General features: G+C 42.0%; 1 protein-coding gene across 5 annotated transcripts in view; it reads left to right on the top strand.

The window, feature by feature from the left end:
- The window catches only part of SPATS2 (spermatogenesis associated serine rich 2), an 87,826-nt gene extending 79,403 nt beyond the window's left edge, over window positions 1-8,423 (top strand). For all 5 annotated transcript variants that reach the window (XM_016151779.2, XM_016151780.2, XM_016151781.2 and 2 more), the window contains 4 exons: window positions 1,596-1,705; window positions 4,497-4,599; window positions 5,920-6,134; window positions 7,179-8,423. In XM_016151779.2, coding sequence (XP_016007265.2) covers window positions 1,596-1,705; window positions 4,497-4,599; window positions 5,920-6,134; window positions 7,179-7,490 — 740 coding nt within the window. In that variant the 3' untranslated portion in view covers window positions 7,491-8,423. The remainder of the gene's footprint in view (window positions 1-1,595; window positions 1,706-4,496; window positions 4,600-5,919; window positions 6,135-7,178) is intronic.
- The last annotated feature ends 7,422 nt before the right edge of the window (window positions 8,424-15,845 follow it).

Here is a 15,845-nt window from a genome sequence, read left to right as displayed (position 1 = left end):
AATGTGGCTAATTTCACAGTAGGGTACAGGATTCTATGTATAACAAGAATTGAATTTGGCTGTATGCAACATGTGTGGGTTAAATACACGTGAGTTTATTTTTCTCTCATGAAATGAAAAGAGCTGAAGGGAATCTCCAAAATGACACAAAGGGGCCAGGCTTCACTGTCCTATCCAGCCATTCTTAGAATGTGTTTACTGTCAAAGGTACCTCCTAGGGCTCCAGTTGAGGAGGGGCAAAATGTTACATGCCAGCTAAAACTCCTATAAAGAACTTTGCCGTAAACCTCGCCCTGTGTTCTGCTTAGATCTCAGTGGCCAGACTGTATCACATGACTGTCTTATCTGTTGCAAAGCCAAGAAATGTAGATTTTTACCTAAGCAGGTTGGTACCCAACAACATTGGACTTCTGGTAGGAGAATGGATATGCAGTCATTAATAGTCTTTGCTACAGTACACCCCTCAGCTACTCAACATCCTTCTTTTTTCTAAAATGAAAACATACTCACCTTCTCCTCAATTACATCACCTCCAGAATCTCAGCTAGTTAGTATACTCAGCTGAAAGTCCAAGGCTTCTGGAGAATTTTAGATCTTCCAACAGGTCTGGATATGGCACACTGTGGTCTGGGGTATAAAAAACTAAAAAAAAAATGTTAAATGCCTTCTCCCTCAATATTACATAGATAAAGAAGAGATAATTATAGTAAAAATTCCCACTTGGAAAAGCAATGATCAACTCTTACTGGACAAGAATAGCAGAGTCCCTGCCCTGGTGGAAGAGAAAGTTACGTGGTTTATCTGGTTGCCCTTAGTTCTGGTTCTTAGGCAGATTTCTTGTACCCATGTCCTCTGTAGCCCCTGGCTCGCCAAGATTTTTTTTTTTATTGTTTGTTATTCTCCATGGTCATATCTGAATTATATGTCTGGGAGCATGCTAAAGAAGATGCTTCTTAAAATGCTGTAAATAACCTAAATATCCCTCACTAGGGAACGTGGTAAATAATTGTGGTATATCCACATAGTAAAATACTAGGTGGCTGTTAAACAGTAAGGGAGATTCAATATATTAATAGGAATTGAACTTCATGATATATTAAGTAAAAATAGCTAAAGTAAAGGAAGGACTGTGTATATGATATACTCTCATATGTGATGAAATAAAAAAAGAGAGAGAGAGAGATGTTGTATATGTGTAGAATATATTTGGAAGTATACATAAGAAATTGTTAACAGTGGTTTCCTCTGGGGAGGGGACCACAACGTCAGAAATAAGAGGGACAATATTACTTTTCATTTCATACTCATTTATTCTAGGTGAATTTTTTTTATCATATGTGATATTTGTTTTAATTTACATGCTTCTTGATAAAATTTTGAATAGAAAAAAATGTCAAATGATTTATGCATCTTTATGATTCATAAAAAGTATTTACTATTTAACTGCCTTCAGAGTCCCTCAGGAAGGTGGAAACTGAACCTTTGGTGAGCTGCTAAGCTTTTGGCTGTCCGCATACATACTGCAAGACCTATACTGCAGTTTTTCTTTATCCTGTTGAGCAGATTGTAAGTGTCATACTCCTTTTCCTCTACAGTGGAAATTTTGCTCAGCCGACAAAAGAAAGCTGAACTTTTAAAGAAGATGACTGATGTGGCTGTTCGAATGTCAGAAGAGCAATTGGTTGAGCTCAGAGCTGATATCAAGGTAAAACTTCCTTCTCTTATCTGCCTTTCTTCTTACCCTCGGGACTAAAGTAGCAAATCTCCATAATTCATGGCCATATCAAATATATTGAACTCTTGATCTTCCCTTCTGAAACTTGGCCTTCTTTCTGGTTCCCTTTCTCTGTAAGTGATACTGTCATCTACACAGTTGTCCAAGCTGGAAACCTTAGGAAATTTCTCCTTTCTTACATGAAATCAATCAGTAGACCCTGTCCATTTGACTTCCTACTAAATCTCAGATCTGGCCTTTACTCTTGAGCTCCACCACCACCATCATGATTAAGTTACTATTACCTCTTGCTTGCACTTCTGTAATAGCTTCTTAACTGATTCCACCCATCCACTTTGCCACTGTTCCACCCTCCCAGTCCCTCCAAATCTGTTCCTCACGCTACAGTAACCTACTTGCAACTTGCCATTGCTTTTAGAAAAAAGACTACCATTCTTAACACAGGCCGTAAGGCCCTGCATGGTCTGGCTCTGCCACATCTTCATTTCACACTATACATCTCTTGTTTTCTATATTCCAGCCATATTAACTTTTTCTTTTCACAGACATACCCTGTTGCGTCCTAGAGGGCTACTGCATATGCTTTCCTACCTGTGGAAAATCCTCTTTTCCCCCTGCCACTCTCAGCACACATAATCACGACCTACTCATCGTTCTGGACTTTTCTGTCATATCCCCCTATTTTGTGCCTTCATAGCACAGTTATATATTCCAAGTACATTTAATTACTGTATCTTTTCCACTAGTTGTGAACTTTACAATGGTAGGAACTGCTGTGTCTCCAGTGCCTACCATATAGTACCTTGGCATAGTAGTAGTTATTCAATAAATATTTAAATCGTTGGTTGGTCGATTTAGATTTTATAGAGAAAAATGAGCAATTTGAGATGTTGATTTTATTGTGATCTACTGTGATCTAACACTCATACATTTTAAATTCTTAAGAACAGCGTTTCCGAGACTAAGCATGGGAACTTGGGAGAGGTGGGATCATCAAGGGTAGTTGTAGGCGCTGGTATTCTAAATAATTATTTATTAACCATGAGCTGTATGAACAAGAAGAATCGGCCTTCCCTGCTCCTGAGCCCTTAACTTCTGTTCCTTTTCAATGCATGAGATTCATTGCCATATATAAGAGGCATACTTGCTGTAGAAGCCATGTGTAACAGCCTTTGTAAAATAAAAAGATGGAAGATCATGTAAACACTTACAGATGTCCTTGTTATCATTCTGACCTAGTCTGTCACACAAACCTATGTCATGTTGTTATTCTCTCACTCCTTCCCCTTAGGTACTATTGGGGGTGAAATAGCAAAACAATGTAAATTTTAATTATCATTTTCTGATTAAATAAAACTGTAGTACTAAATTTTTAGAAAGTCTTCCTCGCAAAAATAGAAACTAAAAAAAAAAAACACACATTAAGTACCTATACTGAAAAACAAAACAAAATAAAAAAGATAAGAAAGTCTTCCTTACATTGATGCCAGTTTGTCTCATTCAGCTGTCTGGGAAAAGACAGAATCCCCTTTGGAATTAGCTGAGAATTCTGGCTCTCATAAGGCTTCATCTGTTTCTCTTCCCACGTGGTCGAAAAGCTGCTAGAAATATTTCTGCAGACTGACTAAGGATCTGTTGTTTCTCTCCACGTTTTCCGTGTACTGAAGTGGGTGCTATGTAATTTAAATGTCTTATTTCCAGATCATTTTATTTCCGTCATTCCTTTGGCTCAACACACTCTAGAATTTGTTTCAGAATTAATAATCTCAGACTGATATTACGTGTCTGAAGGCTTTGTTACAGAGGTTCATGTGCTTTCCTAAGCCACAGTACACTCTGAAGCTTTAGGGCTTCAAGGCCCAGATGTAATTTTTATTTCTCCTTTCCCTTCACTACTTCTAGATGCATCTCAAGGATTCTGATGCATTCAGTTCTACCTCTTGAAAATCCAAAACAGCCAGTGAGAGGACTGCTCTGAGGAGTTTGATTCTTCTAAATTATATCTAGACCTTTAACTTTACTTTTTCTCTCCTTTTCATCTAAAAAAAAAAAAATCCAGGCTACCTTAGAAATTGTTTATTGAAATAGACCTCCAGAAACATCTTATTCCTTACATGTTTCTAGTCCTACAATTTCTGTAGTATAATTAGTTTTTGACTAACGGGGTTGATTACTTCTCAGCTCAGTCTGCTTAAAAGGATTAAATTATTTGCAGCATAAACTTGTCATTTGTAAAGTTGACTTTTCACATGAATGATTTTCCATCTCAAGAAATCATTTCTATTTCAAGAACTAACAAACCCTATTTTATAAAGAGGCGAAGTAGGTTTCCTAAGGAAGTTCTTATTAAGAAACACCAAACCATCTATTTAAATGAAATTACTGTTGTAACTTAAGGAGCATTTTTGCTTTCTCTGCTTCTGTATAAAACGGAATGATACGGAGAGTAGCCAATAGTGGAAAGATGGCCCTCTACTATAAATTCTTTCCTTTCTCTATAATTTATCTTAATTATACTTAGTGGGCTTTGACCATCATGTAGCATTTCTTAAAGCTCCCAAATAGACTTCTCTTTGCGCTCTTAAGAAAATGACTGAATTTTGTCAATCACTCAGCATTGGTAATATTATGCCCATTAGTAAACTTTGAAGCAGTAAAAAGAAGACAATTGAAAATAATTGTTTCATCCGTACATAGCAAGCTATAGATTCCATGTGTACTGTTTGTCTCACTTGGAGGCTTTTCTTTGCCCTTTCTCCAGCATTTTGTTAGTGAACGTAAATATGATGAGGATCTGGGACGAGTAGCCCGGTTCACCTGTGATGTAGAGACCCTAAAGAAGAACATTGATTCATTTGGACAAGGTGAGATGGTGAGAGATTTGGGGCACTAGAGATGGTGATGAGAAGACCACCCTCTACTAAATAGAAATTAAAGTGCCAGTTGGCTTCTCCACTGATTCTTCTTTAGCGCCTCTTGTGTTTTTGTTTGTTTGCTTGTTTTTATGAAAACTAAGTCTGAGATCCTTAAGAAGTCAGTAGATTTGGAAACTTTAAGCCCTAAGGATATTTTCCAGTTCCCTAAGTTTGCAATATATTTTCACCATTCTTCGTCGAGAGGTATATGATATGTATTATAGAGAACGTGGGGCTCTGGAGTCAGACCAAGTTTGAATCCTTGCCTCTACACTGACCTTTTGGAACCTCATTTTACTTCTCTCTAAAATGGAGATAACAATACCTGCCTTGCGTGGCACATAATAGTTACTTAAATAATAGCTTCAAAAGAGTTGAGGTGGGGATCACTTCATAGATTATACAAATGTCCATTAACTAGGCTCTTCACCTGAAACTAATATAAAATAATATTGACTGTCAACTGTAATTGAAAAATAAAATTTTTAAAAGGCAGGAGGTGTGCCTCTAAGGCCAGAGTTTGTTGTGATACCAGTCAAACCCTCAGCTCAGCTCCATTGTTCTTTCCATCTCAATATGAAAGCGAAATGTTGGACCTAGGGCAGTGATTGTGAACTCAATGTTAGTCCAGGCTTAAAGCCAAGAAAAAAATTAAGGGGGCAGTTAAACCATTGAATTCTGACAAATTTTAAATTGAAAATTGAAAATGTTAATATTTTTCGACAAGATTGCTATTTTGCATTTAGGATGATTTTGCAGAAAGAATCTTAGGAAGATACATGTTTGTTGTAAAGACTAGTTCTGTTCATATTAACTAACCTTGATTATTTATACCATGCATCATTCAAATTTTTAAAAAAAGATTTAGCCATTACCTTTTTCTTTCTTTATAAAGTCTGTACATTAGAGTGTTCTTTGCGTAGGAAACTGAAGAGATGGCCCATACTAGGCCGTAGGAGCCATTGCCAGGAGTTTAGGTAGTAGGAAACTACTACCCGGTGGGGGGATGTGTCACTCTGATCTTAGACTGTTATTCCTGTCTCTAAGAGTTTCTTTGCAAAGCAGTGGGGATTTGGAGAGAATGGAGGAGGAGGGCAAAGGGAGATTTTCTTTATTGTTACCCATTTTGTAAGGTTTTTTTTTTTAGAACTACTCAAGTAGATAATTCTTTATCTTAAATTGCTCATTGTGAAATGGAGAAATAGGGAAAACCTTACCCTTAAGGCTCTTTCAGCATAAGATGATATATTTCTTATATTTCTATTTCAGTGTCCCATCCAAAGAACAGCTATTCAACCCGGTCCCGATGTAGTTCAGTTACATCTGTGTCCTTGAGTAGTCTGTGTGATGCCTCTGCTGCTTCCTCTTCCACCTGTGCCTCTGCTCCCAGCCTTACAAATGCTAACAAGAAAAGCTCAGCACCAGGAGAGACACCTGCAGCCATAGCAAACTCCAGTGGCCGGCCCTACCAGCCTCCTCGAGAGGTAACCTGGCTTCTATACTGAGCTAGTTAGGAAGAACATTACCAGATTGTCGCCGTTTAAATGCTAACAGCTCAGTACATTATCTTCCTCTCTTCTCATTCCACACCTATTTTCAATCCCTCCAGCCCCAGTTAGTTCCAAAGAAAGCATTTGGTATATATGTTCCAAACCATCAGCTAGTTTAGATTTCCTGTTGCCAAGACTGCTGACTTTCTGATGTTGGCAGTGATCCCAGCTGTCGTAGGTAGTATTGCCTGTTAATTAGTCACACTGGGAGTCATGTACCCATCTCGAGGTAGACAAGCACCACAGTGGCAGGTTCACCAGAGTGCATCTGATGGAGCAGCTCCCTAGAAGCACAGTGTAGAATATATCAGGTAGAGAGAGAATGAGCCTGGTATGTGGGGAGTGAACACTGGAAAGTTGCAGAATAATCCAAAGCTTATTTTCCCTGGTTTGAAAAAGATACCCAAGAATAATTCAAGGCAATGTTGTCAATAATTCTTCAGAACTGTATTACATTGGAATTGGAAGATAAAAGTAAAATCCATGCCATCAGCTTTCTGGATTATAATGTGAAAATGTACTACATGTCACAGCAGCATGATCTGTGGTTCATGATATATAGCAAAGCAAATCATAATAATGTTTATTTTAGTATTCCAAGTGTTCATTATCTTTACAAATGGCGTATGATCTGCAAAGTTCAGATGTGTGATAAGATGCTTGCCCAATTGAGTCCTTGTAACAACTCAAAGAATGTTCTTTCTTCCTTCTTTAGCTTGTGCCCAGCTAAAGAAAACTCTTCAGTGGAGAAGAGCCTAGAGGTGAAAGGCAGAAGAAAAAATAGTGAAAGATTTATTATTTCTGATGTAGTGGCTAGGTTGAATTGGCTGACAGAATTCTCTGAGTCTTGAGAAATAACTGAGTCCTAGGCATGGAATGCTACAGTTATGCTGTCAGAAGACTCCTATACACCAAACTGGAATGAATGGGGTACCATAATGCCAGAGTGCTTTGAACATTGTATTCTTTTATCCTTAGGTATTGCCGGGGAACAGAAGAGGAGGACAAGGCTACAGGCCACAGGGCCAAAAGTCCAGTGACCCCACGAACCAAGGGCGATATGACAGTGTGGGTCGTTACAGAAATAGCTCATGGTATCCATCTGGTTCCAAGTATCAGAGTGTCCCACCGCAGGTACCAGGAAACACTAGTGAATGGGGCCAGGCTAACTCTGCAGGGACCAATGGAACTGGTACCAGCGTGGAGCCCAACCCACCCAAGCCCTCATTCAAGAAGGGGCTCCCCCAGCGCAAACCCAGGACCTCTCATTCTGAAGCTGTGAACTCTTGAGGGAAATTCCAGTTGGCCTCTCTCCTCTATCCCATACAATTCAACTTGGTTACTGGACTTTAGAAAACCTATAGTTAGATTTAATAACAAAAAAAAGTTTACACATATCACTTTTTATGCCATTCTACATATTTTTGGTTTCTTCTCTCCTCATTTCCTCTTTATCATTTTTGGAGGCAAAGCTGTTTTTCCCTCGGCCTTTCCCAGTGATATGGATTGATTCTGATTGGTTGTTTCCACCAGGAATCATAGGCAGCTGTAACCAGGTTTCCCAAGGGTAAGCAATGTTCTTCCCGTGACACCAGGCCTTTCAGTTGCCAAAGAGGCCTTCCTCTGCAGCCTCCTGCTGTTCAGCCTCTCAGGAGGAGACAGATCAGAGCTAGTCCTTTTGCCTTTCCAGTCTGAGCAGAAGCCACATATTCCTGACAGTTTCCCTCTAAACAACAGTGTAACCAAAAGCAATGAGAGGATTGGGTGTTGTACTGAATTAGCCAGAGAAGGGAAAATTTAATTGGTGAAAAAGAACACTACGAAATATTTGAGAATCTGCCTCACCTCCCAGAACATGCCTCTAAGATTGACACTCAGATCAGGGTTCCAGCCCCCTGTTTGGCACCATAACTTAACCTGCAGTTTCTTCAGTGCCCAAAGCCTTGTTTCCTGTTACTTTAGACTATAAACCAGTCTAGGGAAATCTATGGGAAAGTAGCATTTAATTAAAGTTTAAAAAAGGGAAAAAGTTTCTTTGTTTCAGTGTTTGAAGATTTTTGTTGTTACTCTCCCTCTTTCCTGAATCTTATTCTGATCCTGAACCAAATTTATAGCAATATAATTAGTGTTAATCTAAGATGTATCCATCAAAAAATTGCCGCAGTCTTTATAGTTGAATAAATAAAACAACTGCATAAATGTTCCCACATTTGTTTCCCAGCAGCAAGTGACTTCATTTCATTTTCTGTTTTTCTTTGGGCCTCATGGGGTAGAAGTATCTTGGACAGCTTATTTGGGGCTTAAATGAAGGCGTGATTCCTAAGTCGTTTGTCCAGCCCTTAACTTCAGAAGCAAATTAAAATGTGAAAGCCAGGATGAGCAAATGTAGCTGCTCCTGTGGGAAAGATTCACAGGTTAAGGAATAGTGACTTTCCAAAGGAGAGCTCACCAGTTTAGAAAAACCGCAGCTGCTAACAGCTTTCTCAGACAACCAAAGGTTATATCAGCACCCCTCTCCTCCATTGCCTGTTCTTTGACAGGAGTAGTGAATGTAACAGTATAATTGAGCTCCAGTATGTAGCAGGTGGCATTGGTGCCAGACCCCTCCACCCTACCCCCACCCCCAGCATCTATGATTTAATAACAGCAGAGCTATTTATTTCTCCAACATTTGTTCTCTCAAGTCTGAAGCCCAGACTGTAAGTGGCAGTGGTGCAGAACTTAGCTGCCTCAGGGTTTCCCCTGGCTCCTTGGCTGAGGCTGAGCTGCCAGAGTTCAGGTTGGTTGAACAGATTGAGGGAGGCAGGGAGGGAGTAGTGGGGTGGGGGGTGCGGGGAGACAGAGAAAGAGGGAGAAAGAGATTCTTGGTATTGAAAATAGTAGTCGAGTACTGGGAAGCCATTTTCTAAAAGGTTCATCACCTCATTTTTGGAAATTTGTCCAACAACACCATCAGCCTGCTGGGTATCAGGAAAAAGCCCTGCTTTTCTGATTAGTTGTTTATCTCACTTTATAGGAAATTTAGAGATTGAAGCAACCTTGAAGGATTATGAGGTCTGTCTCTGTCTCCAGGCAAGACTGTATTTAATCACCCAGATAGATGGGAAGCCACTTTTTGTCAAAACTGCCTTGAGGTTGAAATTAAAATGTCCTTATAGAAAAATATTTGGAGATTTTTTTCTATGACTATAAGAAGTTTGAAAATTATGAAGATTTTTCTACATTTTGTTAATGACAAAAGTAGTATCTAAAATATCAAATAATATAGAAATGTAAAAGGAAAAAGTCAGAGTTCTTCTACCTTCCCAATTCTATTCCCCAGGGGTAATGACTATTAATTATTTGGTATATACCCTTGTAGACATTTTTCAAGGCATGTATGTGCATATATACACGGATATATTGGTTTTTTATTGTTTTTATAAAAAGAGATCATACCGTATGAATTCTACAATTCTTTTAATTAATATGTCTAAAAAATAATTCATTTAAGATCTCATATTATAGATACTCTGCTCCTAAATTTCCCATTTGTCTTTCTTAAATGAAGAGAAGTTAGGTTTATCTTAATGTTTGAATTATGCAGCCCATTCCTTGCTCCCCATAATAGTTCTGGGCTTCCCAAGAGAAAGGAGTCTCTGAACCCTAGGCAGCGCTCACTGGCTGTTCAGAGAGATACTACCTACTCATCATTTTACCTTTCCTTTCCATTTCCTCTTGGGGATCCATGTCTTACCCCTTCCTACTAGAGATAGGACTTGAAACTTCAGGTTGTTAGGTCTGGTAATTACATGCCACTTGAGAGAGAACATTTAAATTAGCATGGCTTCATTATGAACAGATATCTGCTAGGCCCTTACTTATGGAAATTCTTAAAATTCACTTTTTTTTAAAAAATTCACTTTTTAAATATATATTTTTTCTAAGGTATAAAAGGATACATCATGGAAAGTAAAAAATCCCTATCTTGTTCACTGATAAATTTCTTATTTGTTCTTCCACAAATTTTCTAAATTGAAGCATGCAAATGGTTTTTCTTTTACATAAATATGAAGTATACTATGCATATTACTATGCAACTTGCTTTTTTCACTTGTTCTCACTTTTTATAACTAGTTTTTGTTTTAAAATATGAAATGGTAATATAATAAAAAATGTAAACAGTTCAAAAGTACATGTGATGAAAAATAAGTCTCCATCCCACTCTGGACTATTTGTCCCCTCTCCTCAGGCAACCACTCTTAAGCTCTTGGCGATTTTCTCCAGAGATTTCCATTACACGCACACATATATCATAAGGATATATACCACTTAGACCTCTTCCCATGTCAGTACAGATAAATATACCTTATTCTTTCTATAACTGCATAGATCCCATTGGATAAATTTGTAGATTAGATTAACCGGTCCCTACTGATAGTTTTCAGTTTTTTGCTATTATAAGTATCGCTGAAATGAGCATCTCATAATACATATATCATTCTTCATTCGTGGGATTATATCTTTAGAATAAATTCTTAGGAATGAAATTGCTGGATCACATAGTTATTGACAAAGTACTCTTTAAAAGATGCAAGGATTTACACTCTCACCAACAGTATTTGGAAGTGTTGAGCTAGACGCTAAAGAAAGAGAAAGATAACTAAAATACAGCCCTTCAAGTGGATAACAAACTGGGGCAACTGAGACATACATACAGATAAAATAATACAAAGTAATTGTGATGCCTGAAAGAGCCATCCTATCTTCTGTGAGTAAAATGGATGAAGCACCACTTTAAGGGCCGGGTCCTATGTTTAAACTAGAACTATACAAGGGATGATGAGGCATTGGTTCAGTAGGTTATAGATAGGGTAGGGTGACCATAGGTTGTAGAATCCCAAAACAGGGTACAGTCTTATGTGAGAAAACATATGTATGTGAGAAAACAGGATAAGTTTAGGCTGGAGTGACCTGGAAAAGCCAGATGTATGGTTATCAATCTGTGAATTAACTAACATACTTTTGGAGGTAAGTAGAATAATGACTTGTTGCTCCTGTAAATTCTGCCATTTGACCTAACAAAATGAGAGTTTGTCTTGCCTGATTTATAGGATTCATCTCACCTTCTACCTGGTGAGGGTTATATCCACATGGCAGCATACTTCATGGAAGAAACAGATGTCCAAAATGGTATAAGTATGGAGGCCACCAACTGATACAAGGAGTTATTTTGTCACTATTTTAACCAGTTCAGAGCACCAGATAATGCTAGAAGCCAGACAACATTCTATAAAATCATTCGAGCTTAACTTCTGGTTGCTTTAGCCACCTGAGCACATTCTTTCCTTCAAACATTGAGTCACCTACTGTGCTAAGCACTATGCTGAGTTCTAAGGCAAATATCAATAATTTCAGCCTTTTTCAACCACTTTGCAGGTGAAGGAAATAGAGCACTTAGCCCCCTCCTTAAACTCTTGGAAGCCATGCCTCATGGCTAGGCAGTGTGGGAGAGTGGAAAGACCCGGGACTTTTGAGACGCAGTTGGATTTTAATTCTAGCTTGACAGTTTGGTAGCTGTATGAGTGGTTAACCTTGGGCAAATAACATCTTTGAATCTCTTCCTGAACTGTAAACGGAGACAGTGACAACTGTTTCATGGAGGAGGTAAGAGGCAGTAGCTGGCCAGGTGCTACAGAACAACACCCTGGTGTCAACTAACCTGTGACAAGTTGAACATTCACCATAGCTCCTTTGCTTTTCTGACTCCTGCTCTGTTAAAAAGTATATGAAAGACTTGAAAAACCTTATTAACCAGAAAATAATTCAGTCATCTTGTTTATTTTGTAGCTTTTCTCTGAGTGCAGCATATCCCCCCCAGCATGGTGCCCCTCTTGTACCTGTCAAAAGAGCACACCTCTGTCCCCAGTTTCTGAGCTTTCTGGATGGAGCAGACCAGATGTTGATGGCACTGACCTGGGTAAACAGTCACCAGTTCAGCAGCATGCAGGAGTAAAGCAGTGGCTAGGATTTTCCAGGGGAGAGCCAGGCAATATTATTTCCATACAGGTGCTGAAGGAATTCTATTACCTACGTTGCTACTCCTTCTAAGGAGGAATACTATCTGAAGGAGATTTTTCTGGTGAGGAAACTCACCCACCATCACTACCGCCAGCACAACTGTTCTTCAGCCCACCCACCTCTTCACTGCTGTCAAAACAGCAGGAACGAATACCACCCACTCTGACTTCTCAGGGAAAAGTCAGGTCTCCTTTTCATGTCTCTCTTCAACAACCCAGTTAGGCTTTCTCTGTAACCTGATTTCAAACAAACCCATTTTCTGGGCTGCAAGAACACAGACTGAGATGGAGATTTCTCAGATTTACTCCCTTGCTAGCTCCAGGCAGGATGGTGGTAACCTGCCCTCTGGTAGGCAGGGCCCATAGTCCAGACATAAAATTCAAGTTGCTGTTCACTCACTAAATGTCACTATCTGACCACTCATCAAAATGACCATGCTGCCCTCTTTCCATAAGCTGTTTACCAAAGAACAGAACAAAGCACCCCAGAAGTATGGCACAGTAGCAAATTGCTATTAACCTAGTCAAGTCTTGGTTCAGACCTGATTCCTCCACTACTTAGCTATGAGACATAAAACAGTTTATCTGTTAATAAAACCATGTACCTCCCAGGACTCACTTGTTTCAAAGTTTATTGTGGTTTACCTACACTCTAGTTAGGATCATCCACTAAAAGAAAAAGAATGGCCTAGAATGATATAGCCAAGGGGTGGCCAAGTACTGGAGGCCTCAAAGTATTCCAAAATATTTTATTTTAGAGGGGAAGAGGAACCTTCTGTGAGGCTTCATCTTGAACTCATTTTCCACGGTCCTAGCACCCAAGGCCAGAGCGAGCTTTCAGGGGACTCTTTAACAACAATGGCTGTCACTTCTAAGCTCATTTCACAACTGAACTGATGCTCTGAGATTAACACCCACCTCATCCCCACCCTGCTGAAGGTCACCCAGCTGGTCTGTGGCAGTTAGAATTCTAACCCAGATGAGTCTGACTTGAAAGCCTGAGACTTTTCTCACCACACAACATAGCCTTAGAAGCAGAGCCTGGCCACACTGGCAGAGAGAGCCAGGCTGGAGAAACAAACACCTGGGGATCTCCAGAAGAGGGTGGAGAGAGTGGGAAGAGGGAAGGAGATGGGAGGGGCCCCTGGGCTCTGTTCCTCGACAGCCACCTGTTCTCACCCACTGCGACTGACTCTGCCTATGCCTGCGCTTGGGGGCTAGGGGCTTTATTCATCTTTTGTGCCTTGAGCGTTTTTTCTCCCCTAGCATTGCTCTTCTCTTCTCTCCTTGTTCCTTTTGTAGATAATACTCCCACAGGCCTCCCACGGCAGCTCCAAAACAGCCTCCTGAGTTTCTTCTTGTTGACAATGACTCTGAACAGGGCTCTCCCTCAACCTTCCCCTCCCTGTGACTCCGCACTGTGGCTGATGAGTTGGGGGAAGGGGAGAGGAAAAGATTACAGTGAGGAGGTCAATGCTCCATGCATTCCCAGTGCTCTGTTCACATTAACTCCTCCCCAACCCCCATCTTACTATCTCCTAACCAGGTCCCTGCCCCTTCCTGTATTTGGAGGTGGAGGGAGGAGATGGAAGGAGAAGACGGGAAGACCTATCTTTAACTACAAAGATACAGAGATAAAAAGACTTGCTCAGGGTAACCACACTGGTAAAAACTATCTATCCCTACCTCTGCCTCCACATTTGTGAAACTGGAGTGTAAATAGCATCTACCTTGCCTATTTCACAGGGCTCCTGTAAGATTCAAAATCAGATAATAAACATTAACATGATGTAAATGTCACACATTGTTCTAGGTCCTTTAATTCTCCTAACAACCCTCTGAAGTAGTTATCCCCATTTCACAGAGAAGAAAATTGAGCCTCAGGAGGAAAATCACAGGGCAAGTGGCAGAGCTATAATCAGACCTAGGTAGTCTGTTTCCCAAATTGGTGGCACTGGTGCTATCAACCGCGACCTCAACCTGTCTTCAAATTGAGCTCGCTTCCAAATAACACCCTCTCCTCAGTAGAATGCCGAAACGTCGCCCGGAGCAGGTAGAGGCGAGGTTACTTTGCAGCCCAGGCCTCTGCGGGGTTGGGGGTGGAGGTGGAGAACCTGATCTACAGACTCTTTAGGCTCATTCTTTCTGGGAGTGAGATTCCGGGATTCAGAGAATTGCGGGAGGAGGATGCTTCCTCCTTTTCCTTCCAAAGCACCAACTAATTTTAATACAGGTGTCTGGGCTTTGGCCCTCAACTCGGATAAAGGGTAGGTGGAGCGGGGGACACTCCTTTCCGATGCTGGTGACTATGATGTGTTTCTTAGAGGGGTGGGGGTGCTGAGCCTCCCGCTTCACTCGTTTGGGAACAAACTGCTGTTTTGGCCCCAGCGGCTCCTCTGGGCGCGGGCGGTAGCCGCGCTCGCCGCAAACCGTGGGAGGGAGGAGGAGCGGCGCTTCAGCACCAGGCTGGGAGCATCGGCGCAGCGCCGGAGACAGGCAGGAGACCGCCCCTCGCGCCCGGCTCCGCTCCGCCGGCCCGGCCCCTCCTCCCTACCCCCTCACCGGAGGGGGGCCCTTCAGCCACCTCACCCCCCCCCCACCCCCATCCCCCGGCAGCTCCCCCTTCAGCTCAGAGCGGAATTCTTGAGGACCGAAAGGGGGCGGAGAGCGAAGAGGCTGGGTCCTCCTCCCTCCCCGCTCGCCGAGATCTACGCGCGCAAGATTGGGAAGTTCTTCCAAGTCTGACGTCTACCTGTCCCCTGTATTTGCAACCTGACCCTTTAGCGCACCCTGGGAGCGGCAAAAGGTGACGAATAATAGACACAAAAATTTAGGGACGAGACATAGGATCTAGCTCCACCCCCCCTTCTCTCTCTCCACCCCCAGGGCACACACAGGGAGGGTCTGAACCCTCTAATTCCCTGCCAGCTCCTGCCAACAGCAGCTTCTCCTCGATACGTTTTCCAGGGATCGAGTTGAGGCTGAGAAAGGCTTGGATGCCCAGAAGCTGTCAGACCTCCCCTCCCCAAATCTCCTTTTATATTTCTCCTGTACAGTTGGAGCCCCTCAAGGGCCCCACCCTCCGCCAACTGCCGGGCCTTCACCGCCTCCGCTAGTTGCCCAGCTCCCTTTCCCATTGCATTTTCCTCGGGGAACGCATCCTCTAAATTTTAGTTTAAAACACACCCCGCCTCCCCCGAGCTCTCCTCAGGTCCCTCCTGGGGAAGAGAGGCAGCGAGGCTCTCGAGAACGCCCAGCTGCAGAGAAAGATGCCTCACCCCTGCGACTGAGTAGCCCGAGCAGGACCAGGCGCTCGTCAGTAGTTCTTCGAGGGGGTGGCTTTGGGCGGCCCGGGCGTCAGGGGTAGGAGGGCCGCCGCCTCCCCTACCCCCACCGAGGTCCCTAGGGGCGGGAGATCCCTCGGTGAGAGGCCTGTCCCTTTAAGGAGGCGGCCCTGCCTGGGTGTGCCCGGTCTCCATGGTTACCCCGGTGCAGGCGGCGGGCGCTGGAGGGAGGGAAGCTGCCGCTTCTCCCCGACAGACGGAGAAAGCTGCGGGGACCCGGCGCTCAGCCGAGCTCGAGTGGG

Source organism: Rousettus aegyptiacus, unplaced genomic scaffold (assembly GCF_014176215.1).
Source record: "Rousettus aegyptiacus isolate mRouAeg1 unplaced genomic scaffold, mRouAeg1.p scaffold_m13_p_2, whole genome shotgun sequence".
NCBI classification, from domain to species: domain Eukaryota; kingdom Metazoa; phylum Chordata; class Mammalia; order Chiroptera; family Pteropodidae; genus Rousettus; species Rousettus aegyptiacus.
Note: the sequence above shows the minus strand (reverse complement) of the source record. Positions and strands in the feature narration are given on the sequence as shown.